General features: G+C 66.7%; 2 protein-coding genes and 1 long non-coding RNA gene across 10 annotated transcripts; 2 read left to right on the top strand and 1 right to left on the bottom strand.

Moving 5' to 3' along the window:
• Positions 1-1894: 1894 nt before the first annotated feature.
• Positions 1895-24689, bottom strand: REXO1 (RNA exonuclease 1 homolog). 6 transcript variants are annotated; one of them, XM_032358238.1, is made up of 17 exons: positions 22971-23051; positions 22135-22189; positions 9474-11194; positions 8648-8752; positions 7674-7884; positions 5567-5730; positions 5130-5261; positions 4909-5032; positions 4185-4298; positions 3883-4020; positions 3646-3759; positions 3448-3521; positions 3149-3259; positions 2674-2789; positions 2439-2577; positions 2156-2276; positions 1895-2077 (listed from the first exon to the last, which is right to left on the bottom strand). In XM_032358238.1, exons 2-17 carry the CDS (start codon positions 22187-22189, stop codon positions 1989-1991), a joined length of 3528 nt encoding a protein of 1175 aa, XP_032214129.1. In that variant the 5' UTR covers positions 22971-23051; the 3' UTR covers positions 1895-1988. The 6 variants fall into 6 exon arrangements, with proteins under 6 accessions (XP_032214129.1, XP_032214122.1, XP_032214101.1 ...); XM_032358231.1 differs by having other exon boundaries at positions 22135-22639; positions 22971-22987; XM_032358210.1 differs by lacking the exons at positions 22135-22189; positions 22971-23051 and adding an exon at positions 24412-24689.
• On the top strand, positions 6204-12706 carry LOC116599346. 3 transcript variants are annotated; one of them, XR_004289326.1, is made up of 4 exons: positions 6204-6568; positions 9076-9202; positions 11420-11598; positions 12155-12706. It is a non-coding gene; the product is annotated as an uncharacterized LOC116599346 (long non-coding RNA). The 3 variants fall into 3 exon arrangements; XR_004289323.1 differs by lacking the exon at positions 11420-11598; XR_004289325.1 differs by lacking the exon at positions 11420-11598 and having other exon boundaries at positions 12167-12706.
• Positions 24567-26417, top strand: LOC116567810 (collagen alpha-1(I) chain-like). Its single transcript, XM_032303148.1, has 3 exons — positions 24567-24696; positions 24757-25736; positions 26270-26417. The coding sequence occupies exons 1-3, from the start codon at positions 24567-24569 to the stop codon at positions 26300-26302; spliced, it is 1143 nt and encodes a 380-aa protein (XP_032159039.1). The 3' UTR covers positions 26303-26417.

The following is a 26417-nucleotide window of genomic DNA, read 5'->3' on the forward strand; positions in this document are numbered from 1 at the left end:
CCCTCCCTCGGATCTGCAAAGGCCCTGTGGCCTCCAGGAGTCAGCATCTTTGGGCAGTGGAGACCTTGCAGCCCCTTCCCCCCGCCTCCCTGGGGGCCCTCCTTATGCTCTGGGGAGGAAGCAGTTACCACCAGAAGCACAGAAACGAGGTGGGGGCTGCTCCTGGGGGGGCCCAGTCGCTGAAGGGTCCGACTCTTTTTGCTTTCAGCCGAGGGCTCGACCTCAAGGTGGTGGGATCCCAGCCCTGCGTCCGGCCGGTGCTAGGCACGGAGCCTACTTGAGATTCTCGCTCTCCCTCTGCCTTCCTCCAAACAAAAACAGAAACACAGAACCTGTGCCACTGGTTTAGCAAACAACTACCTGTTTGTGGAAGAGAAAGTCAAAACAGTCACAAGAAGGACCTCAGGGGGACACAACAGCGGCTGGGGCCCCAAATCAGCCAACGTTCCCCTCAAGGGCCTCCCGGGATCCAGAGGGCAACCAGTCCTCCGCAGCGATGGCCCAGGACGCCTCAGAGGTAGAGACTGCTATGTCCTCAGCCTGGGACCCTGCTCTCCTGGCCTTCGGCGGAAGCTTGACAGAGTAGCAGGGGGCCTCCTCCAGGAGGTCCTCCCTCCAGCACCTGTGTGTTCCTGCCTCCAGGCCTAGGACACTCCAGCACCTGCCCCTCCACTAGGTCATTTCTGGCTTCGTTTTGCATTTTAAATGAACTAAAAGTAGAGACCTGAACAGCTCCAGCCCTTCCACCCCAAGAGGCACAATGATCCACAAAAGCCTGACTGCATCCCTGGGTGCTGTGCACAGAGCATGCCCTGGGAGCAGCGGACAGGCACACATTCTGGGTGGGCGACACCCTCTCAGACCCCCCGCAGATTCACAGCCCTGCGAGGGCGAGGCACGGTGGCTCCCTGGGTCTCCTCACCCCCACCCCGCCCCCGCGGGCCAGCCAGGCGGCTCCACTCACAGGACTGGGGTACACCTCCCCCATCACGGCGCCCCTGGGGAGCCGGGCCACCCAGGGATCTGCGTCTGCATCTCTAGGCCCGGGGACAGCTCAGGCACTGGAGATGGTGCTCAGCAAGTCGGACAAGGATGTGCTCCTGCTTTCTCGGTCAGCGGCGGGTCCTGACCACCAGGCTTACCTGGCACTAAGACCACCACCAGATGCCACACGAACTAAAATCCATACAAACATTTATTCTGTCCCTGCCTCGGGTTGGGGAAGAAGGGCTCAGGGCCCTGGGGAGGCTGCAGGCCTTTACAGACAGCCCCCGGGGAGGGTGAGGCTTCGGCCGGAAGACAGGGTCCAGAGGCTGAGGCGCCCTGAAGGGGCCCGGAAGGCAAGGCCCTGGGGGGGGGAGTGGCAGGGGGTGGGGGCTGGCTTGGTTCCCAGAGGTCATGGAGTCCAGTTCCCACCCGTCCGGCCCAGGCCAGGCTGGACTCTTGGTCCTGGTGGCTGCCCAAGTGCCAGCTTGTCGGCCCCCGGCCCCCCAACTTCTCCCCCTCCCCCAACAGTGAAGGCAGCACCAGGGTCTTGCTTCTCCGGGTAGGGAAAAGACAACTGTGCGAGTCGCCAGGTTTAAGTTACAAATAATAAAAATAACAATACAAAATAAAAAAACCCCTGTCTCGAACACACCCACGAAAAGCCTGCCCGGCCGGAGAGCCAGGAGGCCTGGCTGCTAGGGACGCAGCAGGCCCGGGGGCCGGGGGGAGCGGGGAACGTCTGTCCGGCCTCCTCGGGGAGTCAGCAGCAGTCTCCAGAGAACAGAAGGCAGGGGCGGCGCAGGGGGCCGGGTGGGGGGCAGGGATCCAGGTGGTCTCCGTGCGGGGCTCTCGTGCCGCCGGCTCGTCCCGCTCTCTCTGTTGCCATGTCTTGGCGACGTGGACAGGGTTAGCTCTCGAGATTTATTGCACTGTTTTGGAAGAGGCTGGGGCAGAGGCCGGGCCGGGCCGGGGCCGCGGGGAAGGCGGGCGGGCGGCAGCGGTCACCGCTTGGTCTTGGCGTCTTCTCGGATCTTCCAGATGACCAGGTGCATGCAGGCGCTGGCATCCTCGCTGGAGCTGTGCCCGTCCACTGTGGGGCGCGGGGGGGCGGTGCGTCAGGGTGGGCGCCCCCCGGCTCAGCCCGCACCCCCACCGCCCGCCGGCTCACCATTGTCCTGGATGATCTGTCTGAGGTAGTCGGCCATGAGGTTCCGCAGGGAGCGCTTGTACGGGAGGCCCAGGCGGTGCGGGAAGAGCACGGACGTGTCCACCACAGTGCTGTGGATGACCTGTGGGCAGGCGGTCGGGCACACTCCACGGGGGCCCGGGCAGGAAGGGGCCCCACAGGACCGCCCAGCTGCCACCCCCCACCGTGCTGAGCGCCCGGGGCCCAGGACAGCCCCAGCTACCCTCCCAGACCCTTGGCGAGCACGGCCCGGGGCGGGCAGTACCTTCAGGGCCAGCAGGTCGCTCTCCAGGCTGTGTCCGATGAGAACGGTGTCGGCACTGAACATGCTCAGCAGGACGGCCTGGACGTCCCGGAGCGAGGTGCTCGTGTCGGCGAGGTCGGCCGCCGTCACCCCTGAAAACCTGCAGCGGGCAGAGTTGGGGCCTGAGGGTAGCGACGGAGGGTTCCGGGTTTCCCAAGCCAGGGGCGGGGAGGGGGGCGGGGCAGCGGGGCCTCACCTGGTGTTGTAGTCCACGATCTCGTTGTCCGGCTTGACGAAGGTGTCGTACACCACGTGCATGTCCGTGTCCACTACCGTGACGCGCGTCAGCTCCAGGCCATACGTGGTGTAGGACTGCGCAGCCGGGAGGCTCGTATGACAACGCGCCCGCCCCACCCCGCCCCCCGGGGGAGCTCCCGGGGCTGCTCTGGGAGCCTGAGCCGTCGAGAACCCGGGGTGCCCTCACGAAGCCCCGGCAGCCCCCTGCACGCCAGGCCCGGGGTATGGCGGCGCCGCTCCGCGCACCTGGGGCGAGCCAAGGGCCAGAGCCGCTCCGAGGCGGTGTGGGAAACGCCCGCTCTCCACGCCCGAGCCACCAGGGAGACGGCACCCGCCGCGGGCCACGCTCTTCCCCTCACCTGCTCTGTCCTGAGACCCACGCCGGCTTCAGGCTGCAGACGCAGGCGCCAGGCGGCCAAGCACGCGCAACTCACCATTTCACAGTCGAGGGCGAAGATCCCGGGGTGAGCGTCTTCCGAAAGTTCTTTATCGAAAGTCTTGACAAAGCCTTCGAGGTTCTCCTTCCGGCCGTCCTGCACGTGTTGCTGCGGGCGGCGGGGGGAAGGCCGCTGAGGGCGGCGGACGCCCCGCTCTTTCCAAGGCCGCCGTCAGAGGCACACGGGTCGAAGGACAGGAAAGGGGGTCAGGGCTCCGGCGCGGGCTGCCCCTCATTTCCAGCCGGGCCGAGGCCGCTCCCCACAGGGGGAGCACCGAGCGGGGGCGCGAGTCCTACCTTGGCGACCTGACAGCCAGTGGAGCCGATGGCGGCTGAGCAGCACGTGTACTGGGTCTCCCAGCCGCCGGCCACTGGAAGAGAGGTGGCGGTCAGGGCCGGGCCCGCGGGCAGCCCAGCATGCGCCTCCTCCACGCGCGCACGATGGGGACCCCCGACAGGCCCGGGCATCTCCAGCCTCCTTCCCGGGGGTCTCACCCCGGTTCCGGCGGAGCCGCCCCCAGTGGTAGTAGCACTCCTCCTCGCGCACGCAGCGGCCGGACGCAGACACAAGGTACTCGGTGCCACACCGGCAGCAGATCCGGCAGGACGCTGCGGGGCGGGCAGGGGTGGGGGCTGGGTGCAGGCGTCAGGCCCCCGACTGCCCCTCCGCCCAGAGGCCGCTCCGCCCGCCGCCCCCATCCACCCCCGGCACCGCTGCTCAGGGCCACTCACAGTCCTTGGGCTTCTTCTCCTCGGCTGTGAAGAGGACGGCCCCCCCCGGCCGCTCGGGGTGAGGGAAGGGGTAGCCGTTCTCTTTGAGCTGGTCCTCGGTGAGCAGATACTCCTTGAGACGGCCATACAGGGCGGCCCCTGGGGACGGCCGGGACCGGTGGTCAGCCCATAGCAAGGCCGGGGAGAGCCAGGCAGGTGAGCAGGGGCGGGCCTGGTGGGGGGTGGGGCGGAAGCGCCGGCACCGTGGCCGTGGCTGAGCGCCCGGGACGGCCTGGCTGGGCCGCGGGAGGGACTGGGCTCACCTTTCAGGTCCTCCACTCGGGGGCTGCTCGGGCGGCTGAGCGAGAAGCTGGTCTTGGTGGCCAATTTGCCCCCCAGCACCATCTCATGGGACACAAGCCTCCGGCCACTGGTTTCTGTAGGTGGGGGGAGGGCAAACTGGGCTCGGACTCTCGAGTGCACCCCGTCCTCCGGGGGGCCTGTCAGGAAAGGCCTGACTGCCCGTGACCTGGGGGCGGCCATCCTGCCCCACCTTAACTCGGGGACCAGCTGCTGGTGGCAGTCCTAGGGGACGGGGGAGACCTACGGGCCTCCAAAGGCTCCATGGACCCTGTGCAGGGGGAGCTGTGGGGGGCAGAGGAGCAGGGAAGCGAGAACGCGGTGGCTTAATATGCCTCCGAGAGGCAGGGGGGCTCCCAGAGCTGACGCACACAGCGGGCCCGGCTTCGCCCCTGAAGAGGCCGCCCACCAGCGGGGCCCTCAGCCCAGAGCCGCTCGCTGCAGAGGGCTGTCAACAGCAAGGAGAGGCAGTGGTGCAGGCCCGTGGCCCCGGCCGTCTCCGCAGAAACCCGCTGCCCAGAGCTGCACCCGCCACCGGCCCCTCCCACGGCCTCTCCAGGGACGGTGTCCGGCGCTCCAGGCGGCAGAGAGCCGGCCGGCGTCCCACACCCCGGCCCTGGGTCCCGCGCTGCAGGCGCAAGCCTGACCCTTGCAGACGCAAGCACCCAGCCGCCCGGCCCGACCTACTGGTGAGCCCGGGCGCGGAGCTGGGGACCAGGCCCCGCAGCTTCTTCAGTGTGTTCACGGCCACATTCAGGTAGATGTTCTTGCTGGGGCTGCGGTCGTAGGCCACCTTCTCCTCGTTCAGCGCCTGGCCACGGACACACAGCTCAGGCCTGGGCTCCCGGGCTTGGGGCCCAGCAGCCGCCCCTCGGCCCCGGCCCTGGCTCCCTGCCAGGCTGGCGCACCTTCTCTATGGCTTCCTGGTTCGAGGAGCAGAACTTGAGGCACTCCTCAATGAACAGGTTGAGATACCGTTGGCGGATGACCGTGGGGACTTTGCCCCCAAACTCTTTCGGGATAATGGGCTTCTTTAAACTCTAGGGAAGACACAGATCTGTCGGGAGGTGGCATGTCCCCACCTGGTCCTCTGACGCATTTCTCGGAATCCCCAGGGCGTCGCACACGCAGTGGACCCTGACGGACCCTCTGGGCTCCGGTGACCAGGAGGGTGGCCGCTGGTTCGCCGTGCCAACAGATGACGCTGGCAGTGTAGACGAGGGGGGAGACTGAGGCCAGGTGAGGGCGGGGCACAGGGCACCTGCGCCGCACCCCCTGCTCAGTGTCTCTGAACCAGGCAGGGGGCAGGGGGAGGCTCCCGCAGGGCAGGCAGAGGCACACTCACCTGTAAAGACGGGCTGTGGGCGACGCGCTTGGGGGTGATGGTGGTGGTGGTCTTGGACGCCATGCCTGACAACGTGCGCGCCTTCAGGGGCTGGCTGCCCGGCTCGGGGCCATCGGGAGGCTGGCTGCTGCTGGCGGCGAGGGCCCTCTTGGCACCTGTGGGGGCTGGCGGGGCACAGGGGGCGTGAGCGCAGGAGGACAGCACGCCCATCACCGAGCTGCAGAGCACCAGGCAGCCGCGGTCCTTCAGCGCCAGCAGGACGTGCATCTCGGAGCACAGGGGGAAGGGCCGGGCTGCGGGGCACGGGCTGTGGAAGGACATTAGGCTCTATCTGCGTCCGGGCAAGTCCATCGAGAAGGGGGAAACGCAAACGAGGCTCCGGAGGCCGGCTCAGGCGACGTCGCCGCCGGGGGGGTCCGGCGAGTGGCAGGCCACGTGGGGAGCCTCTGCCACATGTTCCGGCCCCCGACTCCGAGGCGTTGACTATGAGGGGGACAGGCCCTGACTCCTGGGCGGAGGACCAGAGGGTATGGGACACCCCCGGCCCGGTCACTGTGACCAGCGGGCCTGCCCGCCGCCGCCTGTGTGTTCTGCTGCTCCCTTTGATGAGGTCACAAACCAAACAGTCTCCCGCCCCCCCACCCACGGAGGGGGGCACCCGCCTGCGGGGCCGTTTCCGAGGGCTGCAGGCAGATGGTGCGGGTGTGCGTGTGCTCGGGGCCTCGGACCAGCCCTGCTCCCGGGCCCAGCCGCAACAGGAGAATGGGGACATGAGGACAGCAGGGAGCCCGGGGCCCGGGCTCTCGAGAAGGACGCTGGCAGCACCAGCCGGCTGTGGCCCATCCCACAGCAGGGTCTGCCTCTGCCAACTTGAGCAGAGAACACGCACTTCTCAGGGTCGGCAAGTCTACTCTCGGGTTCACTGAGACAGAAACGCTGCAGGGGCACGCGGGCTTGTGACAAAAGGAAAGCCGGCACCAGGCAGGACTCCCAAGACCTCAGGTGGGTCCCACTGCCACTCAGGGAGGCGCCCCCCGTGCCAGGCGCCTCCGAATGTCAGGCCCCCTGCCCCCAGCGCGCATGGCGAGGCCCACGTGCCAGGACCAACTGCGCAGCTCGGCTGCGGGCAGCAGCTGTGGGTTTGAGAGCCGCCACCCGGGCCTCTCATGGTTCAGGGCCCTCGCCCTTGGCCGCAGCTACAGACCTTCAGCCAACAGCTCTCACCATCGGGTCCTAACTGGGGAGCTCAGGGTGGGGACGGATCAGAACGCGCTCAGCTTATCCTGAAGAAGGTTCCAGGAACCAGGGAGAGGCAGGGGTGGCTACGGGTACCTGCGTTCATAGAACCACCTCGCGGGGCCGCCCTCGGGCTCGGTTCCTCAAGGGGGTGTCGGAACCAGCAGCGAGGGAATCCCCCGAGGAGCCGGTCAGACAGCAAGGGCCTCCCCCCGAGAAGCGCACTCCGCATCTGGACAAGGCCCCCTGAGGCCCCTCCAGACACCGCTGAACCAGAGACACCCACTGAGCGTCCCGCCCATCCGACCACGGAGCCGTGACCCGGCTTCCTGAGCGGGGAGCGCACCCCGCAGAGCAGGGGACAGGACCAGACCGCCCCCGAGGCCTCCAGACCAAGGGAGAGCCTCCAGTCACACCGCACACACAACCCCGCGGCCAGCTCCCTGTTCCTGGCATGGCCGTCTAGGGCCCAGTGCCCACACGCAGACCGGCCCCCAGGAGGCTCGCGGCCTCCAATACCCGAGAAGCCCGGGGGAGGCAAGGACACACAGACCAGGGGCAGGGACAGAGGGAGAATCCCAGGGAGACCTCTGGCTCGGGGCCTCAGAGGGAGGCTCTGGGTCTGTGAGCTAGACAAGGGACGGCAGGCAGGCAGCCCTCAGACCCTCTACCAGCACCAAAGCCAGGAAAGGCCCAGGGCCACTGGGCGCATCATCACGCCTGACCGCTAACTGTCGGAGAGACCTTTATCCCCATCTCCCAGGGAAGCACACTGAGGCCCCCGCTGGGCCCTGCTCAAGGCCACCAGACGCGGAGAAGCGGAGCCTTGGGCCCCTCCCACGGCGCAGAGCCACTGTGCCCTGGGACTCACCGGCAGCCAGGCGCGGGTTGGGGACGTGCGCGATCCTCCTCCTCTCGCCAGGGGCTGAGATGCGGACGGAGGAGGACTTCTCCGCCGGCTGCTGGGGGGCCTGCAGCCAGCTGGCGGAGTCCCTCTGGGCCTGCAGGGCCCGCCGATAGCACACCTCCTGGGCGGTGGGAGGCCGGGCGGGGGGAGCTGGGCCTCTCCTCACGGGCTCCGCCTGGGTGACGACAAACCCCAGGGAGCGGCTGTAGGCTGGGGGCACCCAGACAAGATCGCGCGGGGCGAACACCTGGCAGCACGGCCAAGGGCAGGAAGGCGCGGGCTCCGGGGCCTGGGTACAGCCGGCGACCCTGGGGCCTTCTTCTGAGCCCTTCGATACCCAGGCGGGAACCAAGGAGCTCAGCATGTTAGGCCTCAAATTCATGTCTCCGAGCTGTCCCGGAGCGGATCACCTCGTGGCCCTGCCCGCTTGGCTTCTGCCTCCAGAATGCCCAGGCCGTGCCTCTGGCCGTGATAACAGGCACACCCACTCGTGGGGGGGTCCCCGCGCCCGTCCAATCCCGCTGGCTCTGGTCCTCTCCAGTCTCCGGCTTCCCCCGGGGAGGGGCCCAGGGACGGACTCCGCCCAGGGACGGACTCCGCGGAGCTCCCAGGTGCCCGGCCTGCAGCCCCAGCCTCTGCCCCGTCCTCCCGCCGGCTGGCCCGCCTTAGCCACCAGCACCCGCTCCTGTCTTCACGGCGGAAACCAGGGCTCAGAAAGGTGGGGCCACTTCTCTGGGATCACACAGCACATCCCCCAGCCAGCACCAGGCTGGGCTGTGTGACCCCACTGCAGGAGGGCCACTCCAGGGCCACCCGTCACGTCACCCTCCCTGCCCTGTGCCACCCACCAGCGGGGGAACACGGGGATGTGGTGTCTGCACACGGGGGCCTCTTCTGTCCTGCCGACCTCTGCTCAGCGCCCAGAAGCAGGTGCTCACCTCCTTGCCTGGCTTGGAGAGATGAGAAATCCTCCTCTTCTGCCCGGGGAACAGAGTGGTCAGCCCCGAATGCTCCTTGTCTTCCGGCTTCTCTTCCTTGGGGGTCTGAAACACATACCCGGCCCTCAGCGAGGCTCCACCCCTTGGGCCCCACCCCCCCACCCCACCTGGGTGCTCCCAGACCTCCGGATTGGGGGTGGGGGCAGGGGTGGGTGGAGGCAGTGACACACTCAAGGGAGGGGCTCCCAGGGCTTGAGATACAACGTGGGGCCCTCACCTCCAAGCCCTGCCGGCTCACAGGGGAGGAAACAGGTTCCCCAGCACATCGTCGGCAGACATACCCCAGGCCAAGGGTGAGGCGGGCCTTGGCCAAAAGGGTCTCGGGCCCAGACCACTGCCTCCTGCTCCCCTCCCTCGCCCACTCACAGGGGCAGCCCAGAAACACAGGCACCAGGCAGAGAAATCTACGGGGCACCACCTCCAAGGTCTGTAAGCACAGCAGGGCAGGAGAAGACCGGGCGGCCCTAACGGAACCTCGCCACCCTCCCAGAAGCCGTGAGTTTCAGCTTTGCGGAAAGCAAGCTCCCCCTGGCGGCCGGCACGGGGACACGTGCCAGCCAACCCAGAAAGGCAGGGGCCAGGTCGGGTTTGGGGGACGGAGGAGAGGGAGGGAGAGGGGAGTGACACACAGCCCAGCCCTGCCTGGTCTCTGTGCATCTCAGAATGCCCCGGGAGCCTGCTGGGTGGCCTTAAGCCTGCTCCCAGTGGACAAGGCGGGGGGCGGGGCAGGGCGGCAGCGGGCAGGCCCCAGAGGGAGGAGGCTCACCTGCCGGGCCAGCCGGCCCCTGTCCTCCGTCTTGACGCTGGTGGACTCGTTGAAGATGCGCAGACACTCCTCCATGGGGTCCGAGTCAAAGTCGACCTCCTTCTCCAGGGCGGAGTAGTCCACACCCCCGCCCGGCCCCGAGGAGGACGAGGACGAGGAGCACGAGGAGGGAGAGGCAGGGGCAGGCCTGGTGGGCGGGGGGGCCTTGAGGCGCTTGCGCGGGCCCCCAGCGGCCGAGCCACCCCGGCTGCCGACGGAGTCGGAGTCCGAGTCCGAGTCGGAGGTGGAGCTGAGGCGGGGCGGGGCGGCGGGGGGCGCCGCGGGTCCCGGGCCCTCATCCTCGCTCTCATCCCCGAAGAGGTCTGCGTGGCTCAGGGCCCGCTTCTGCAGCTTCGGGGCGTCCCGGGGGGGCCCCTCGTCCAGGGAGCGGGCCTTCCGCTCCGCCAGCTTGCCCGACACGGTCTTCCCGCCGGTCCTGTTCGGCAGCTGGGGGACACCCCCACGGTCAGGCCGGCTTTTCCCTGAGCTGGCCACCAGGGTGGCCGAAGATGGCTTTTTCTTGGTCCCTTCGGGCGGCTCGGTCCTATGCCGGGGGCCGCCAGCCTGCGGGCCCTTCCGGTCTGCACAGGGCTTCCCGGCCGGCCGCCCGCGCTCTCCGCCTCCGCCCTTGTCCTTCTTCCGGACGCCGTCCTTGCGGCTGGGGGCGGCCGCTGCCCCACTCTTCTTCTTGGGTCTTCCCTGCTTGGAGCCACTGGGCTCCTGGGAGGCCCTGGCCGGAGAGCTGGGCTTGGCCACGGGCGTCCCCCCAGGGTCCTTGGGGGGCTGCCCAAGGTCCTCCACGTCATACTGCACCGCCATCTCCTTGGTCTCCCGCGGGCCGCCCTCCTCGGCGTCCTGGCCCTCCCTGGAGCCTGACTGCCCAGGGGCCTTGCTCTCAGGGCCCGCCTGAGCTCTCGGGGGGCTGGTGGTGACAGGCACAACGGCCGGAGTTGCGGCGGCATCGTCATCGGAGTCTGAAAACCTGGCATCGCAGCCGGCAAAGGGGTCGCAGGGCTTCTTGAGGGCAGGTGTGTAGGGCTCGCTGCCCCGGGAGCCCCTGGGCCTTTTGGGGGCCCTGTCGTCCTTGGAGCTGGCCCTACTGAGCAGCCGGGCGGAGAAGTTGGACAGTGGGTCATACTCCAGGTCCGTGGATGGCTTGGAGTCGTCCAGCACGTACTTGCTGCTGGGGACGGGGCGGCCGTGTCGCTGGGGCTGGCTCACAGCCTTGGGGACGTACTCCAGGGTGCCACCGCCCCCCCCACCTCGGCCCTGCGCCCGATCCAGAGAGGCCAGGGAGTACTTGCTACCTGGCTCGGTGGCAGCGGCCAGAGGACTGGGCTGGTAGCTGGCGTCAGGGCCCAACAGGCTGCGGCGGCCACCAGGGTTGTAATCAAAGGACAGTGGGAAGGCATCCTCGTCCAGGCCGGCGGTGGGGCATGTGGCAGGGCCACGGGGCGCCACGGCGGGGGCCTCGGTGGAGCTGTGTTCGCGGGCCGTCTCTAGGAGCTCTTGGTACCTCCGCTGCTCGAGCTCTACCTCCGAGCGCACAGCCTCGATGGCCTGGTTGACCAGCTCCAGTTCCAGGATGTCCGAGCGGGGCTCGTCCCCCCGGCCCAGCACTCCATTCTCCCTCTGCACGGGGGGCTTGGGCAGCTCGGGGTTGTACGGATCATAACCGAGCCCTGAAAGGGGAAGCGGGAGGAGAGAGCGGTGAGCGGCCGCTCGGGCAGCGCGGCACGAGCCCACGCTGGCCACTGCCCCGGTCCGTGCCTCAGCCCTGACGCCACAGCGAAGGGCCAGGAACCAGCACAGAACCAGGACCTACTGGGGGGCTGGGCCTCTGGCAAACCCCCAGAGAGGCTCTGCCAACAGGCCAAAGGCTCCAGAGTGCCCCCCACCCCCGTCAGCGGGCAGGCAGAGTGAGGAAGCAGAACTGGGCCCCAGAGGTATGGCCGCTTGGTCCACAGACCTCTCGGCAAAGGTCGTGGAACGGGCACAATGGAGGAGACAGACCGGACAAGTGCCGTCCGGGAGCTGGGGTGCGGAGGCGAGTCCGCGGGCCCGGCCCAGGGTGAAGCCGTAGCAGGTACTTCCTCCCGCAGCGCAGGGCCGGCCAGCAGGCAGGGCACAGACCCAGCCGGCGTGGGGCAGGACGTGCACAGCTCCCCAGAGTCAGGGCCTGGGGGAGGGGGGAGCCGAGGGCCACCCTGGAAGGGTCACCTGTAGGGCTCCCTGCAGATGCCCGGAGAACACGGACGCTCACGGCTAGGGAGCCCCACAATGCTTTTCAGGGAAAGGTGAGGCAGAAGAATGCCCTCCAAGCCACGGTCCCGTGGTGGGAAAAAGAAAAAGCATGGTATGTTCAAATCACATTCTGAGAACACCGAGTGGGGTGCGGCCAAGTTTACATCCAAGATTTTATTTATTTGACAGAGATCACAAGTAGGCAGAGAGGCAGGTGAAGGGGCAGGAGGAAGCAGGCTCCCCTCGGAGCACAGAGCCCGATGCGGGGCTCGATCCGAGGACCCTGAGACCATGACCTGAGCCGAAGGCAGAGGCTTTAACCCACTGAGCCCCCCAGGCACCACAAGCTTACGTCCTCTTAATGTTTTTTAAAAGTTTACGATTATTGTTTATTTTAGTACCCTCCACAGCCAACCCGGAGCTTGAACTCGTGACCCCAACACTGGGGGTCACACACTCTTCCCACGGAGCCGACCTGGGGTACCAACCTCGTGAGGTTCACAAGTGAAGAGTCCGCACCGGCGCCGGCAGCTGCGGGACAGAGAACCGGGCCCCGCGCGGCGCTCCAGGCCCCGAGCTCGAGCCCCGCACAAGCAAACCACCGCTGTGTGCAGGAAGCTCCTGGGCCGCGCTCACGCCCAGACAGGAGCACAGAAGCTACATAAAGGCTGAGCCAACCAAGCCCGACGTGCCCAGAAAGAGATGACACACAAACACAGCGCGGGCGAGCACTCCGGAACCCCGAGTTCATCACCGGGAGCCGGCAGAGCGGCGCCCGAGCGGCGGGGTCGGCTGAGCGGCTGCCTCCGGCGCGGGTCCTGACCCGGGCTCCCGCACCGGGCTCCCGCACCGGGCTTCCTCCTCTGCGGGGCGCCTGCTTATTGCTTCTCCCGCTCCCTCCATCCCTGACTTGGCTCCTTCTCCCTCTCACATCAATAAACTCTTTAAAAATAAAAATTTAAAAAAAAAAGGAAATCCTATCTGAAATTTTATTTATGTTCCTTTGAAGACTATTTATTTGAGAGAGGGAGCGAGTGAGAGCACAAGTGAGGTAATGGGCAGCGGGAGCAGCAGATCCCCGCTGAGCAGGGAGCCCGACGCGGGGCTCGGTCCCAGGTCCCCAGGATCACAGCCCGAGTCAAAGGCAGATGCTTAACCCACTGAGCCACCCAGGCGCTCTCCTATCTGAATTTTTTTTTTTTAAAGATTTTATGTATTTATTTGACAGATCACAAGGAGGCAGAGAGGCAGGCAGAGAGAGAGGGGGAAGCAGGCTCCCCGCTGAGCAGGGAGCCCAACGCGGGGCTCGGTCCCAGGACCCCGGGATCATGACCTGAGTCAAAGGCAGACGCTTCACCGACTGAGCCCCCAAGGGACCCACGTATGAACCTTTCAAATCACTCACCACTAATCCCAGCTGTCCGCCTGGAACCAGTGTAGTGTTGTGTCCCAGCCATATTCAAACAACTTTTTAAAAAGTCTAATCACAGATGACTCTCTAGCACCCCGAAAGCAAACCCGGCCAGACCTCATGCCCTGTGGTTGGAAAGTAGCAGAGGTTTCTCCCCTGGCGCCACAGGAAGGGGCCCGCCGGCCACCCCTGGAGTTAGCCCTGGGGACCGACTCTGGACCTTGGCCCTCCAGAGCTGTCAGAGGATGAGTCCGCGGTCTTAAGGCACCCAGGCCGTGGTGAGGCGCCCCCGCAGCCCCAGCACACTCCAAGCCACATCACTGAGCGAGAGAGCGTAGGGAGCAGAAACCCGCCGCTGGCCACCAGCTGTCGGGAGAGGGAGCTGTGCGGGGCCTGTGGCTGGGCCGGGGCTGCCTGGGGCCCGAGGGAGGAAGGGGCCGTGGTAGGCCTGTTGCCTGGCGTTTAACCTGGAATCCCGGCCTGGGTAGTAGCTACAGGAAAGGAAGTGATGCTTCAGACCACCAAGGACACACCAGGACTGTGAGTCAGAGACAGGGAGGAAAGCACTCACCGTCACGGAGCTGGGGCGCCAGGGCGCGGTCAGCTCGTGCCCCCGTCACAGCCGGAAACTCCCAGACATCGGGTGGGGAGCCGGGGGGCAGAACTCACAGCCACCCCGTCAGAGGCAGAGGGCCGCCCTCCCAGCCGACCCTCCCTCACAACCAGCCCGAAGGCAGCAACGGGAGACCCCCTCCGGCCCGACGCTGCCTGAGTGCACAGAGGCAGTGCCCTCCCCTCCGAAGTCCTGGCTGCCAGCAGAGAGAGGCCCGGGTGGGCCACAAGCTGGGGGGCACTTACTGGGCACGTGCACGGAGGCGCTGCACTGCTGGATCTCAAGGGGGCCTCCAGCCCACCTCATGGGAATACGGCCCCCGGGGCTGGTCACAGATGAATGGGTGGGGTTCTCCCTACCCTTGCCAGGGAGAGGGGCTTCGAACACTACGCACATCCGGGGCACCCAGGGGGCTCCGCTGGTGAGGCGGCCGCCTTGGGCTCAGGTCGTGGTCCTGGGAGAAAGCCCCACATCGGGCTCCCTGCTCGGCGGGGAGCCTGCTTCTCCCTCTGTCCCTCCCCCTGCTTGTGTGATCTCTGTTAAATAAATAAACAAAATCTTTTTTTATATACAACTTTTTTTTAAAAAGATTTTATTTATTTATTTGACAGGCAGAGATCACAAGGAGGCAGAGAGGCAGGCAGAGAGAGAGGAGGAAGCAGGCTCCCTGCTGAGCAGAGAGCCCGACGCGGGGCTCAATCCCAGGACCCTGGGATCATGACCTGAGCTGAAGGCAGAGGCTTTAACCCACTGAGCCACCCAGGCACGCCAAATAAAATCTTTAAAAAAAATTTTTTTAATTTTAAAAATGCACATCAGCCAGGAGCCCCTCAACCCTGTTTCAAAGTCATGAGGTCAGGGGCGCCTGGGTGGTTCAGTGGGTTAAAGCCTCTGCCTTCGGCTCAGCTCATGGTCTCAGGGTCCTGGGATCGAGCCCCGCATCGGGCTCTCTGCTCAGCGGGGAGCCTGCTAACTCACTCACTCTCTGCCTGCCTTTCTGCCTACTTGTGATCTCTGTCTGTCAAACAAATAAATAAAATCTTTTTTTAAAAAATTAAAAAACAGAAACAAAGAAATTGAGATCAGAGTTCAGACCTCAGGCCACCTCATAGTTCGGAAGGGTTTCCCCCAAGCAGAGGTGTGCTTAGGTCGAGACCCCACAGGAGGGACAGAGAAGGGTCTGCGGAGGCCCAAAGGCTGCCTCGTTAACGAACCCCGTCAACTAGGGGGTGGGGGGACCTGAGGTCAAGGGGCACGGAGGTGGGCTGTCTAGTCTCTTGCGTTGGAGCCTGTATCGGGCATCCTAAGGGCAACCCCACTGGGTCCACCCCCACGAGCTTCCAGGCAGCCTGGCCTCTCAGATGGGGAGGGGTCCCAGGAGCTCAGACTCTGAAGCGGGTGCAGCTCCTGGCTAAGCCCAGGCCAAGCTCCCAGTCCCTTGACGTGCGCGTCCCCGAAGCCCTGCCCACGTGGGCTGTTGTCAGCCCCAGCCGGAGGCGGCCTGCCCAGCCACAGAGCAGAAGAAACCACACTCAGTGGGCCTACAAAGGTCAAGGCCAAGCCCCGGCCCCCCTGGGGCCTCAGGTTCCCGGCCGGTACTATGAGACTCTGTCAGCAGCCCAAGGGGCTCCAGGCAGGTCTAGAAGCTTCGAGCACAGCTGCCAAGAACTCCGTTACAGCCTCAGGCTTCAAAGTGAGCACACGGGGCCCAGAGTTCGGCCCACTGAGCCCCAGCCAAGTTACCTAAGGCTTTGGGGAGGGGACCTTCCTGGGATCTAGTCCCCCGCCCTGCCCTGCTTCGGAGGGCCGGGACCTCGGGGGACCTCTCGGAATTGGAGAAGCTCCCCAAGAAAATGTTTTACAAGCTACAGGGCGTTCCTGGGGCACTGCCCACTGACCCGTGGGAGCACGTTGGAAGGCTTCGGGTAGGTGGCACCAAGTGGTCAGGAAGGGCTGTGGGGCGCCCTGGACACACCTTCTAATTCTCAGGGGATTTATCTGGATGGAAGCCAAGGGGCGGTTCCCTTGAGGGTCTGCGCGGGGTAAGCACGCACTTGGTAAACAAGATTAACTAGACTGTTTTTGCCAAATACCCCTTCCCATACCCACACCAGACCGCAGCCCACCTAGGCCACACACCCCCCAGGACCTGCCCAGCCGGAAGAGAGAGCTGCCCTCCCCCCCCAGCTCTGGTGTCCTGCCACTCTCTGACCGCCCGCTTCTGAAACAGGCTTCCAGGACGCTGGACAGCAGGTGGGCTTCCCCAGCCCCACAAGAGAAAGCCAAAGCCCCACCGTCCAGGGCCATGGCCCCCTGAGTGCGAGAGCCCACATGGGGCCGGCCGAGAGTCGCTGTGCAGACCACGAGGGGCAGAGAGGGCCACAGACAGGGCAGTGCTGCCTCCCGAGTCCTGGGCAGCCGCCTCCGAACCCTCCCAACCTCCCCTCTGCCGAGCGACACCCTATCCTGGGCCCCGTCTGTGCGTCTGCGCCCACCGCACCCAGCTCTAGAAAACACGGAGCACCCTCCTACAGAGGCATGCGAGGTTAACAAGACAGCCGAGCACAGAGGCCCCACTGGGGGAGGCCCCCGAGCCCCACCATAAACCCCAGGAGGCGCTCAGGCCCGCCCTCAAGATCGCCCTGCCCCCCCCCATCTGCCCATTCCACAGATGAGGCTGGGGCTCGGAGCCGGGCTGCTCCCTAAGCTTCAGGCAGCTGGCAAGAGGGCTGACCCCAAAGCCTCGGTCCTCCCCGCCCGGAAAGCAGTCCTGCGGCTGCCAGCCGACCTCGTCGGCCTTCTGAAGGGCTGGCTGTCGCCCCAGCCTCCTCCCCCACCGCCCAAGGTCCAACAAGGGTAAGGACAGCCGCACCGCCGTCCCACCCGGGCTTCGAGCCCTGATAAGACCCCAGCGCAACTCGCCTCCAACCCGGGCAGCCAGAGCCTGGGGACCCCGTGCGGGGGCAGCAGGGCGCAGGGAAGAGACCGTCCCCACAGCCCTGAGATAAGCAGAATGCCAGGGCTACTCAGCAGAGAGACTGAAGCCACCCAGGCTCCAGGAGCTGTGGAAGGGGCAGCGGGGACACCCTGGTAAGGCCACAGTGGTAGGGCACTGGCTACCCGCCAGCCCTGGCTTGGCTAGGATGCAGGGCAGGGCCAACTGGGGCCCAGAAGGTCTGAGACCCACCCCTCACTTTGGGCTTTTCTGGCCAGCCCCCAAAAGGGGCCAGAGCAGCCCCCCTCCCAGGGCCACAGAGGGGCTCGCCACCACTACTCCTCTCCGGGCCCAAAGTCTCTATTCCTGATGACCTTCCTACCCACCCCAGGGTAGGATGCCTTCACCCCCCACTCCTGGACATCCCAGTGCCCACCGGACAGGGCAGGAGCCTGAAGCTGGGGGTCAAAGTACCTGGCCGTCCAGAGCGAGGAGTTCTGGGGCCACCTGGGGCACCCCAGGCATCTAGGACGAAAAGAGCGACAGCCAACAGAAGGGGTGCTCAAGAGGGCACACGGGGGGCCCCTGCTATGCGCCTGATGAGGAGGCTGGTCTGCGCCAAGGGGAGCAGGGCCTGGAATCCACCTCCGCCTCCAGGGCAGGCTGCTGCTGGACGGCTCCACACACCAGCTCAAAGCTCCGACCCCAGACAGCCTCCCCTCGCTGCCCCCCCCACCCAACCGCCACCCCCCACCCCGAAAGCAAGTGCAAGGGCTCCAGCGGAAAGAAAAGAAAGAGGGCCCCAGCCAGCCCTGAGACCACCACCTGACTGGGCGCGCTCTGGCCATCAAGGACCACACACAAGGGAGCTCCCCCCACCCCGCCCCCCGAGGCCTGATCCCAGGAGGACCAGAACGAGAGTGGCCTGGGGGCAGCCAAGGCCCAGCGCCGAGCCTGCTGGCAGGGAACCATGGCCGTGGGGGGACCTCGGCTACGCTGCAAAACCTCAGGGAAGCCTCGAGGGCCGGACGAAATCACAAAGAGCGCTCGGAAATACGCGCGGCCAGAGGGGTCCTGCCCTCTGCTGCCCTCATCACCAGCGCATGAGGGCCACCAAGTCGCCGGCACGGTCCCGACACGGAAAACATCGAGGGTTCTCTCGCGCTGGCTCTGGTACATTTCCTAGTCCGCAAACGTGGTGGCGGGTGGGAGTCCCGGGGGTCACCTTCCGCCAAGACGGAGGCCCAGGAACACCACAGCATCTTCAGGGTGAAGCGGGGGCGGAGAGAAGGAAAGCCACACCTCTCGCGGCCGGGCGCGGAGCCGAGACGGGGGGGCAGGTGTCCCCCAAGAAGAGCCTACGCTCCAAGGCCACACACGAGCGTCGGTGCCTTTTATCACTTGACCCACACGTAGGTGCTGGGGGGTGGGGGGGCGAGGGAAGGCTTTCCAGGTGGGCCAGCCCCCACCCTCCTTCACACAGGACCAGATTCCTGCCCAGAGCCCGATGCCCTCTGTCTCCGCAACTCCTCCGGGCAGCCCTCCAGGATCCTCCCTGCGGAACGGGTGGGACGCAGTTGCTCCTCCCCAGGGACCCAGTACAATGCCGGGGCACGGGCGCACGGCGAGGGAGGCCCCAGGGCTTTCCGGTCCTCCAGAAAAGGCTTCCAGGAACAGTATACCCCCATCCTTGCTCTTTGAGGGTCCCCCGGCCCACTGTGCTAGGGTAGGGGACACAAATCTCTCGGGACAAACAACTGTTTTGTGTGCCCATGACCTGGGAGGGGACGGATCTGGCCTCCAGGACACACAGGGACAAGAATGACCAGGATGCACCTGGAGTGAACGTAGTCCCGTGGCACTCGGACGCGCCACCCCTGTCCCCTTCCTGGGCCTTGCCCCCTCCTTGTCCAGCCGCTCCACACGCTGACGGCCTGGCTCCCCTCCACACCCAGGTCGCAAGTCAGCTGGCCGGTTTGTGGAGTGAGCGAGCGAGTGAGTGAAGGAAATCCTGACTGCGGGCCCGGGGGCCCCGTGCCTTGAGAGCACCCGCTCCCCTGGACACAGGCCCCTGTGGTGGCCGGAGGAGACAGTCCCTGCGGCACAGACAGCCCCCCGAAGCCACACAGGAAAGCCAACGGGCCCTGCGCACAGCCCTCCATCACCGTCTCTGGGCTGGACTGGGGAGGACTGGGGTGGACTGGCCGGACCACAGCAGCCTCAGGACCGTCACAAGTCAGGGACCCCTGCCGGAGCCGCTGGGAGTGGCAGCAATGCAAGAGAGCAACGAGCCCCCTTCCCTCCCACCTCAGTCCCTCCATACCACACAACAGAACATCCCAGGCCTTCCACTGCCCTGTCTCCCGGCCCCAATCTCCTAGATGATCATCCCCGTTCCTGCTCCCAGCCACCAGGCAAACTTCTACTCATCCTTCAAAGCCCAGCTCAGGAATCACCTGCTGGGGGACACTTGCCTGATGTCTGCAAATCCCAGGGCCCGCGGCGCTCTCTCCTGGACCCCAGGCCGCATCTGCGCTGGGGGACACCCACCCTAGGCTTCCAGAATGCCCCCCCACCCTGCGCCGTCCCACAGGTGCGCAATGAATTCAGACACACCCAGAAGACAGCAGGGCCCAAGTGCACCTGCGCGTGAACACGGGTCCAGGCCCAGCCACGGCTTGTGCAACGGCCAAGCCCCACCCTCAGGGTGCCCGGGTTCTGGGCCCCCCAGCAGCTGCCCACCCCGTTTTCCTCCAGCAAACGAAAGCCACGAGTGGGAGGCAGCTCCCCTGGGCCTGCCCCCAGCCAGCCTGCCGTGGCCAGGCCCTAGAAAACCTCTAGCTAGGAAACGCCACCAGGCCACAGGCCCCCAGATGGCGAGCACGCACACCTGGTCCCCCGAAAGGCACCGGCCAAGCACAGCACAGACTCCGGAGGGCACAGCTCACTGAGGAGCGGAGCTAGGAGACCCTCCCGGACGCCCGGCCTGCAGTCCACCCCAAGGGCTCCCAGCCTCAGTGGCCCGGGCACCTCTTCCCTCTCTTGGCTTCCTTCCCGGCACCCGGCTCTTGCTGTGCGTCAGACCACAGCACCCGGCCTCCCCCCTGCACAGGCCGGCAGAGAGCTGAAGGCTCCCGCAGGCCCGCCGTGGCGGCCCCAAGCGTGGCTCTGTGAAGAGGCCCCAGAGTGCAGAGGGAGCGCGGGGGCGGCGGAGCAGGCAAGGACGTTCCCACGACACCGACTGTCCACGGAGGGCCCAAGTCTTTACCCGTTTTACAGAAGGGCCAGCGGGGGCACAGGCTGCGATGCTGACCCGGTGGGGGCCAGGCCCGCCCCACGCCGCCCCCCAGGACAGGCTCTCTGCACAACAGAAAGTGAAGCCAGACCGCCTTCCCTGCGGTGGCACTGCCCTGCCCCGGCTGCAGCCAAGGGGCCTGTTCCTCTCCTCGGAGCCCCTGGAGGACTCGGGGTGGGGCACGCTCAAGCACCATGCGCAGCCCCTGCTCCCCCGAAACCCCGGCAGGCTGTGCCCGCCACCCCTGCCCGGGCCAGGCGCCGAGCAGGCGTCGCGCGCTCACCTGGCAGCAGAGCGCTCCAGCCCGAAACCAACGGGCGGGTATGGGGGAGGGGCGCGTGGGGCGCCGTGGGGGACTGAGCAGCAACCCCAGCCCCCACCCACCCTGTGCCAGGAGCAGCCTCCCCAGACAGCGCCCAGCGTCCCCTGGGGGCAGGACCACAGGGGAGCCCCACAGCTCTGCTAGCGTGGAGCAAAAACACTTTAAAACCCCAAAGCAGCGGTACGTGTGCGGCTTCTCCCAGGTCAGGGGAAGAGGGCCGCTTGCGGAGGTCTCAGGCCCTCCGGAGGGGCTGCCAGCGGCAGGACGCCAGGATGGCCTCTCGCCTCCGAAAACAGAATCCAAGGTCATCAGCGCGGCAGGACCACGACGCACAAGAGCCGCCAAGGCCTCTTCCGTGGGGCGGGGGGCGGGGGTCTGCCGCGGGCGACTCACAAAGCCCCCTTCCTCCGACTGTTCAGGACCGCCGAGGTTTTTAAAACGAACATGACTCCGAGTCAGACATTGCTCCGAGTGGTGAGGAAAAGGCTCTGAACAGAGAACGCGGGGGCTTCGCCCGCTGGGGCTGCCGGGAGCGCCGCGGCCTTGAGGCCGGCCAGGCCTGGCGTAGGCGCATCCAGGGCTCTGGGAAGCCCAGGACCTCGCCTGAGCCCAGCCCCGCTGACAGCCAGAACCAGCCGACAGCAGGACCACCACCAGCGGAAGCATCTCCTCCGGGAGGCCTGCAAGGCTGGGTCCCTGGGGGTGGGGGGGCACTTAGCTTAAAAAGAGTCAGGTGGCCTCCTCGAGAAGCAGCGGGTGACCGAGAGACACCGGGCGAGTCCCGGGAACGCCCGCTGCTGTCGTGACCCGGGCAGGGGGTGCTGCCCGCACAGAGCAAGTGGGGGCCGGGGAGGCTGCTCCGTGCTTCCCGGCGCCCGGGACACACACTCCCACCCCCACGCCCATCCCCCCATCCCCCACCCAGAGCGCGACTGGCCCCCACGGCCAGTTTCCACCCTCCCCCAGCCAGCTTCAGAGCTCCCGGACGAAGCCGGAGGCCCAGTGGGTCAGGCTCCAGGCCACGCTGCCCCAGCTAGCAAAGGCACCGCGGGCTCCCTGCACACCCTGGCCAGGCCTCCAGACACGAAAGGCGATGCTGCCCTCTGCGGGGTTTCCTCTCAGGATCTGATCTTTCTCAGTTCAGGAAAGACAAGTCCCCCTTCCCGTGTCCCCTGCCCCCCGCCGCCCGCCTTCACTTGTGCGCAGGAAGCGCCGGACGCAGGAGGGCACCGCTCCCTCCCGACTCCGAGGACAGCAGCACGTGCCGGTGGGAAGTGGCCCCCATGAAACCCGCCGGCACGCGGCCCCCAGAGGGAGCAACTGACGGGTGGCGGGGTCGGCGGGCCTGCCCCGAGCCGTCGTCCCCTGGGGGCTGTCTGTGACCACGGCTGTGCCCCTCCAGCTCCAAGTCAGCCCACAGAGGAAACACATCCCGCCCTCCGTGGGGAAGCACTCCTTTCCTGCTCCCACCCTCCGCGGCCTGACTTCTCTCCACACCACAAAGGGCCCTACCAGGGCAGTGCTGTCCACACACACACACACACACACACACACACACACACACGGCCCTGACCACACCCGCCTTCCAGCCTGTCCTCAGGTCTCGGTGCTCCAGTCCTGCAGCTCTGTCCTTCCCAGAACTGCTGTTCCCGGCCAACCCCGGGGCCGAGCGCTGAGCCCGACACACAGAGGGGCCCCGCTGTGCGTGAGGGACACACACGTACTGGGCAGCGGGCACTGGAGGAAGGTGATGAGTGCGGCAAAGGCCTGACTGCCCAGACTCAATCCCATCTCCCACTTACCGGCCATGCGCACCCGGGAGAGTGGCTCCCCATCTCTGGGCCTCAGTTTCCTCATCTGTAAAACGGGGACAATCATCCCTACCATTGAGAGTTCTAGAGAGCCTGCCGGAGTGTGCGCTGCCACAGCTGGGCAATGCCACACCCGAGTTTGGAGGTGGGAGTCCTGAAGCCCACGCCGGGTGGGTGGGCAGTGGGGCTGGGCCTGCAGGGCCGGAAGCAACAGGATCCCCCTGCCCAGCTCCCTCACAAGACTCAGACTCCGCTGAAAGGCTCAAGCGCCCACTGGCCCAAGACCAGAGGTGCTGGGCCTCACAGGGACCCCCACACCCCACCTGCAGGCAGCTTCCACCCAGCACCTTAGCAGCTCTGGAGCTTAAAAATGAGTCCAAGCAAACCTGGCCCAGCCCACCCTTGCCAGAGCACCTCTGCTTGGACCACGCACACCTGGACTGCTGCAGCCTCTTCCCGCCGGAAAGAAACTTGTCAAAATCTGGAGCAGGGGAAGCTGAAAGGCAGGGAAAGGATGAGGCACCCACTCTCCCCTGGCCTCTTCAGAAGGCAGCAGCCCCATCAGCACGGCACAGAGAAAGAAACAGAAGCCCCACAGCAAGAAAGAGGCTGAGCTGGGATCTGACCCTGCCCCTTGCAGGGGAGGCAGCGTTCTATCTGAAACGGGCCTTTCCTTTCCTGCAAAGGAAAATGAAGACCCACTGGGGAAAGGGGCAGGCGGCTGCATCTTTCCCCACGGCAAGCGGGGCACGCATCACCAAACGGGTTCCCTTTGAGAAACCAACTGGCCACCTGTGAGGCAGAAAGAAACGTAAAAAGCGACTTACCGTGGGAAGAACACAGGAGGCGAGAAATCCCACCCCAGAGTTCAGGCGGCCGGAAGGCAACTCGAGGACCTGGGGCCAGGTCGAAAGTCAGCGGCATGGGGGTGTGGTCCTGCCCTCTCCCAACGCTTAGTAAACGGTCAGGAGCCCAGAAATCAGGGGACTGTTTGCAAAGTGCAATGCACAGTGCCAACAGGTAAGTACACGGACTGAAGACCCTCACCGGGCGAGCCGGGCGGGCGCCAACTCGCTCGTGCTCCCCCACCGCCCGCCGGCCCCTGCGGGAGCGGGGAGTAGCAGCCGCGGATTCCACGGTACCAGCGGGCACGGGTGTGTTTTCCTCAACAGCAGGCTCCTGGCAGCCACACTGGAAGGCCCCGCGGCTCTGCACGCCCCGTGCCCGCCAGGGGTGTGGAACCCAGGAGGCCTGCATCGGGCTGGCAGGCGCTGCAGGTACCGGCCGGATAAGCACATTTACGTGACCAATTAGACAATCCTACTTTCCCTTTCCTGACCAAGTGGAAAACTAGGCCTGTTATCTGACTGCAGCCAGTGAGCCCCTCTTGGAGGAAGGTGCCGCAGCAATCATTTCTCACGGGGAAAAACACAGACGAAACTCGACACGGGCGGGGCGAGGAGGTCGCGGTCTGACGGAAAGGGGGAGCCAGTCCTGCAGGACAGAGGTCACCGGTGGGAGCCTGGGTTTCCCTCAGAAGCAACGACAGCACTTCATCCTTTCTCCCAGCCTCTCCCTGCGACGCCCCCGTTCCTACGGTCTCAGCGCAAACCCCACCCGCCCTCCAAGGAGCCTGCCTGAGTCCTCCCCGCTTTCAGCAAGCCCTGCCACGACAAGGACAGCCACCGCGGTGATGCGACGTGTCCACCGGCACCTCCGCGCCACCGAAAGCAGGTAATTAATTCCTGGACGCTCCTCCCCTCCCGTCCCAGTCCCGGGCTTTCACGGACTCCCCGTCCGGTCGCGCCGGACACACAGTAGGGGCTCCCAAGACCCTCCTAACGGCACTACTGGCGACAGCAGTGGCCGCTGCCGGAGGCGCGGAGGCGGAGAGCAGCGCGGCCACAGCCCGGCGCGGCCGCAGCCCCCGGCGCAGGGGGAGCCCGGGCGCGAGGAGAGGCAGGAGCCCGGGGCCCGCCGACCGGTGCCGGCCGCGCTCGGCGTTCGGCCCGCGTTAGCCCACTGCACACCCGCGACAGCTCCGGGAGGGCACGGCCCCGGCCGGCTGAACCGCCTGCTCCCGGAAGCGGAGGCTCGCCGGCAGCCCGCGCCGTGCACCCGGCCCGGGGGTGGGTGGTCCCGGGCCCGGCTCGGGAGCCGACGCCCACCGGCGTGCGGAGAGCGGCCTGGGCCGAGAACCGGGCGCGGGTCAGCGCCGGCCGCAGGGTCTAGGCTGGGCCGGGGAGCCGAGCCCCGCCCGGGCATTACCTGCTGCGGGGGGCGCCGCTCCGCCGCCGACGAGCGCGCCGGGGCCCCGGGCCCCGCGGTGCCGGAAGTGGCAGTAAGGCCGCCGGCAGGGCCCCCCGGGCGCCCCAGCCCAGTAGGGGCAGTCGATGGCCCGGAAGAAGCCGGTGGAGCGTAGCATGGTCCGTCCCGAAGCGGGACCCCGGCCCGGAGCCGCCCGGGCCCCCGGGCCGCTCACTGGCGCCGCGGTCGCCGCCGCCCGCGCCTCCCGGACCTCGCGGCCGCCATCTTGCTCCGAGGCCCCCGCAGGCCCCCGGGACGCCGCCGCAAGGGACCTCGGGAGCGGCTGCCCGCGGCGCGCCTGATCAGAGACGCGGGCCCTCGAGGGAGAGCGGCGCGGCGCGGACGCGCGGGCTGGGACCGGCGGCCGCGGGAGGACGTGCAGAGGACGCGGGCGGCCCGGCCTGCAGCCTCCCGGAGCGTCGCCGGCGCCGCCGCCCGGCCCTCCGAGGCGGCGGCACAGCCATCTTGAGCCCGAGGCCCCGACGGCGCCCGAGCTGTCCACGGCGCGCCTGATCGGGGCAAAAAGAAAAATCTCTCAGGACCCAGCGGTCAGTCCCTGGCTTTTAATTGGCGTTTTAGTAGCGCGTTGCCCTGAAGTGCCCCCTGCTGGACGAGGCGAGTCCTGCGGGCGCGTCTTCCCGGGACCCCGGAACCCGCCCGAGTCACCCCTAAACGCACCTGCTCGTGGGCAGCGCGATGCCCAGCCCCACGGGGCCCCTCGGGGCGCCTGCCGGCCGCCGGGGCCCGCCCGGGGCGCCACGCTGGAGCCCGCCAACGGGGGCCCGGGCGGGACGGGGGAGGCTCACGGCCTGGGGGCGGGGCAGGCCCGCGTCTCCGCGACCCGTAGGGAGACTGGGGCGCGGCCGGGCCGCGACGTAGCGCCGGCCACGCTGGGTCTCCGGGCCGTGAGTCCGCGCTGCGGGCTCCGGGGTTCCTTAAAACACAGCGTCGACGGGCCGAGCCTTGCGTGTCGGCGGGACTCCGCGCTGGGGCGGCCGCTCTGGAAGGCGGCGTGGCGGGTCCCCGCAAGTGCCGGGTGCGGCCGCCGCACGAGCCAGCGGCCCCCCTGCGTGCGCGGCCGAGGGGGAGGAAAGCGGGCGCCTGAGGAGAGACCCGCACGCCCCTGCCCGCAGCCGCAGGACTCCCCGGAGCGGCCGCCGGGACAGCCCACGTGTGCCGCCAGAAGAGTGGACACCATGCGGCACGTCCACGCAACGGAGTGTCACTGCCCAGACGGAGGAGGGACCCTGACCCCTGCCACACGCGGGGGGACCCCGAGGACACGGGTCAGCGAAAGCGGCCAGACCCAGAAGGACCGTCCCGCAGGACCCCACTCCCAGGAGGGCCCCAGAGGAGTCCCGTCCACGCAGACGGAGAGGAGGGGGCAGGGGCAGGGGTGGGCAGTCTGTGCTTCGTGGGGACAGAGTCTCCGCGTGGGGGGATGGAAGGTTCAGGAGCCGGAGGGTGGGGGTGGTCACAGGACAGGGTGAGTGTGCTTCACGCCGCTGTGCGCTGGCTCAGTGGGTTAGGCCGCTACCTTCGGCTCGGGTCATGATCTCGGGGTCCTGGGATCGAGTCCCGCATCGGGCTCTCTGCTCCACGGGGAGCCTGCTTCCTCCTCTCTCTCTGCCTGCCTCTGCCTGCTTGTGATCTCTCTGTCAAATAAATAAGTAGAATCTTTAAAAAAAAAAAATGCAACGTTTTATGTTATGTATTTTTACCACAATCGCATTAATTAAGAAGTAGGGCAGGAGGGCCGCTGGGATGGGAAGGGTCCGAGATGACTCTGCAGACGACACAATCTAATTTTGTTTTTCAGATTTTATTTATTTATTCGACAGAGACTTACTGAGAGAGGGAGCACGTGCGGAGGGAGTGCGGAGGGAGAACCCGGCTTCCCACCGAGCAGGGAGTCCCAGGCGGGGCTCGACCCCAGCACCCGGGCCAGCGGCCAGGACCTGAGCCGA

The sequence above is a fragment of the Mustela erminea genome, chromosome 1, assembly GCF_009829155.1.
Source record: "Mustela erminea isolate mMusErm1 chromosome 1, mMusErm1.Pri, whole genome shotgun sequence".
Classification (NCBI taxonomy): Eukaryota; Metazoa; Chordata; class Mammalia; order Carnivora; family Mustelidae; genus Mustela; species Mustela erminea.

Excerpts from the sequence above, each read along its gene's own strand:
- REXO1 (XM_032358200.1), bottom strand. The coding sequence starts at position 23,400 with ATGCAGGCCTCCTGGGTTCCACACCCCTGGCGGGCACGGGGCGTGCAG. Across the intron at positions 2,578-2,673 it reads ATCGTGGACTACAACACCAG|GTTTTCAGGGGTGACGGCGG; the intron begins GTGAGGCCCCGC and ends TGCCCGCTGCAG. Across the intron at positions 2,078-2,155 it reads ACAGATCATCCAGGACAATG|TGGACGGGCACAGCTCCAGC; the intron begins GTGAGCCGGCGG and ends CGCGCCCCACAG.
- LOC116567810 (XM_032303148.1), top strand. The coding sequence starts at position 24,567 with ATGGTCCGTCCCGAAGCGGGACCCCGGCCCGGAGCCGCCCGGGCCCCC. Across the intron at positions 24,697-24,756 it reads TTGCTCCGAGGCCCCCGCAG|AGACGCGGGCCCTCGAGGGA; the intron begins GCCCCCGGGACG and ends GCGCCTGATCAG. Across the intron at positions 25,737-26,269 it reads GGGGGACCCCGAGGACACGG|ATTTTATTTATTTATTCGAC; the intron begins GTCAGCGAAAGC and ends TTTGTTTTTCAG.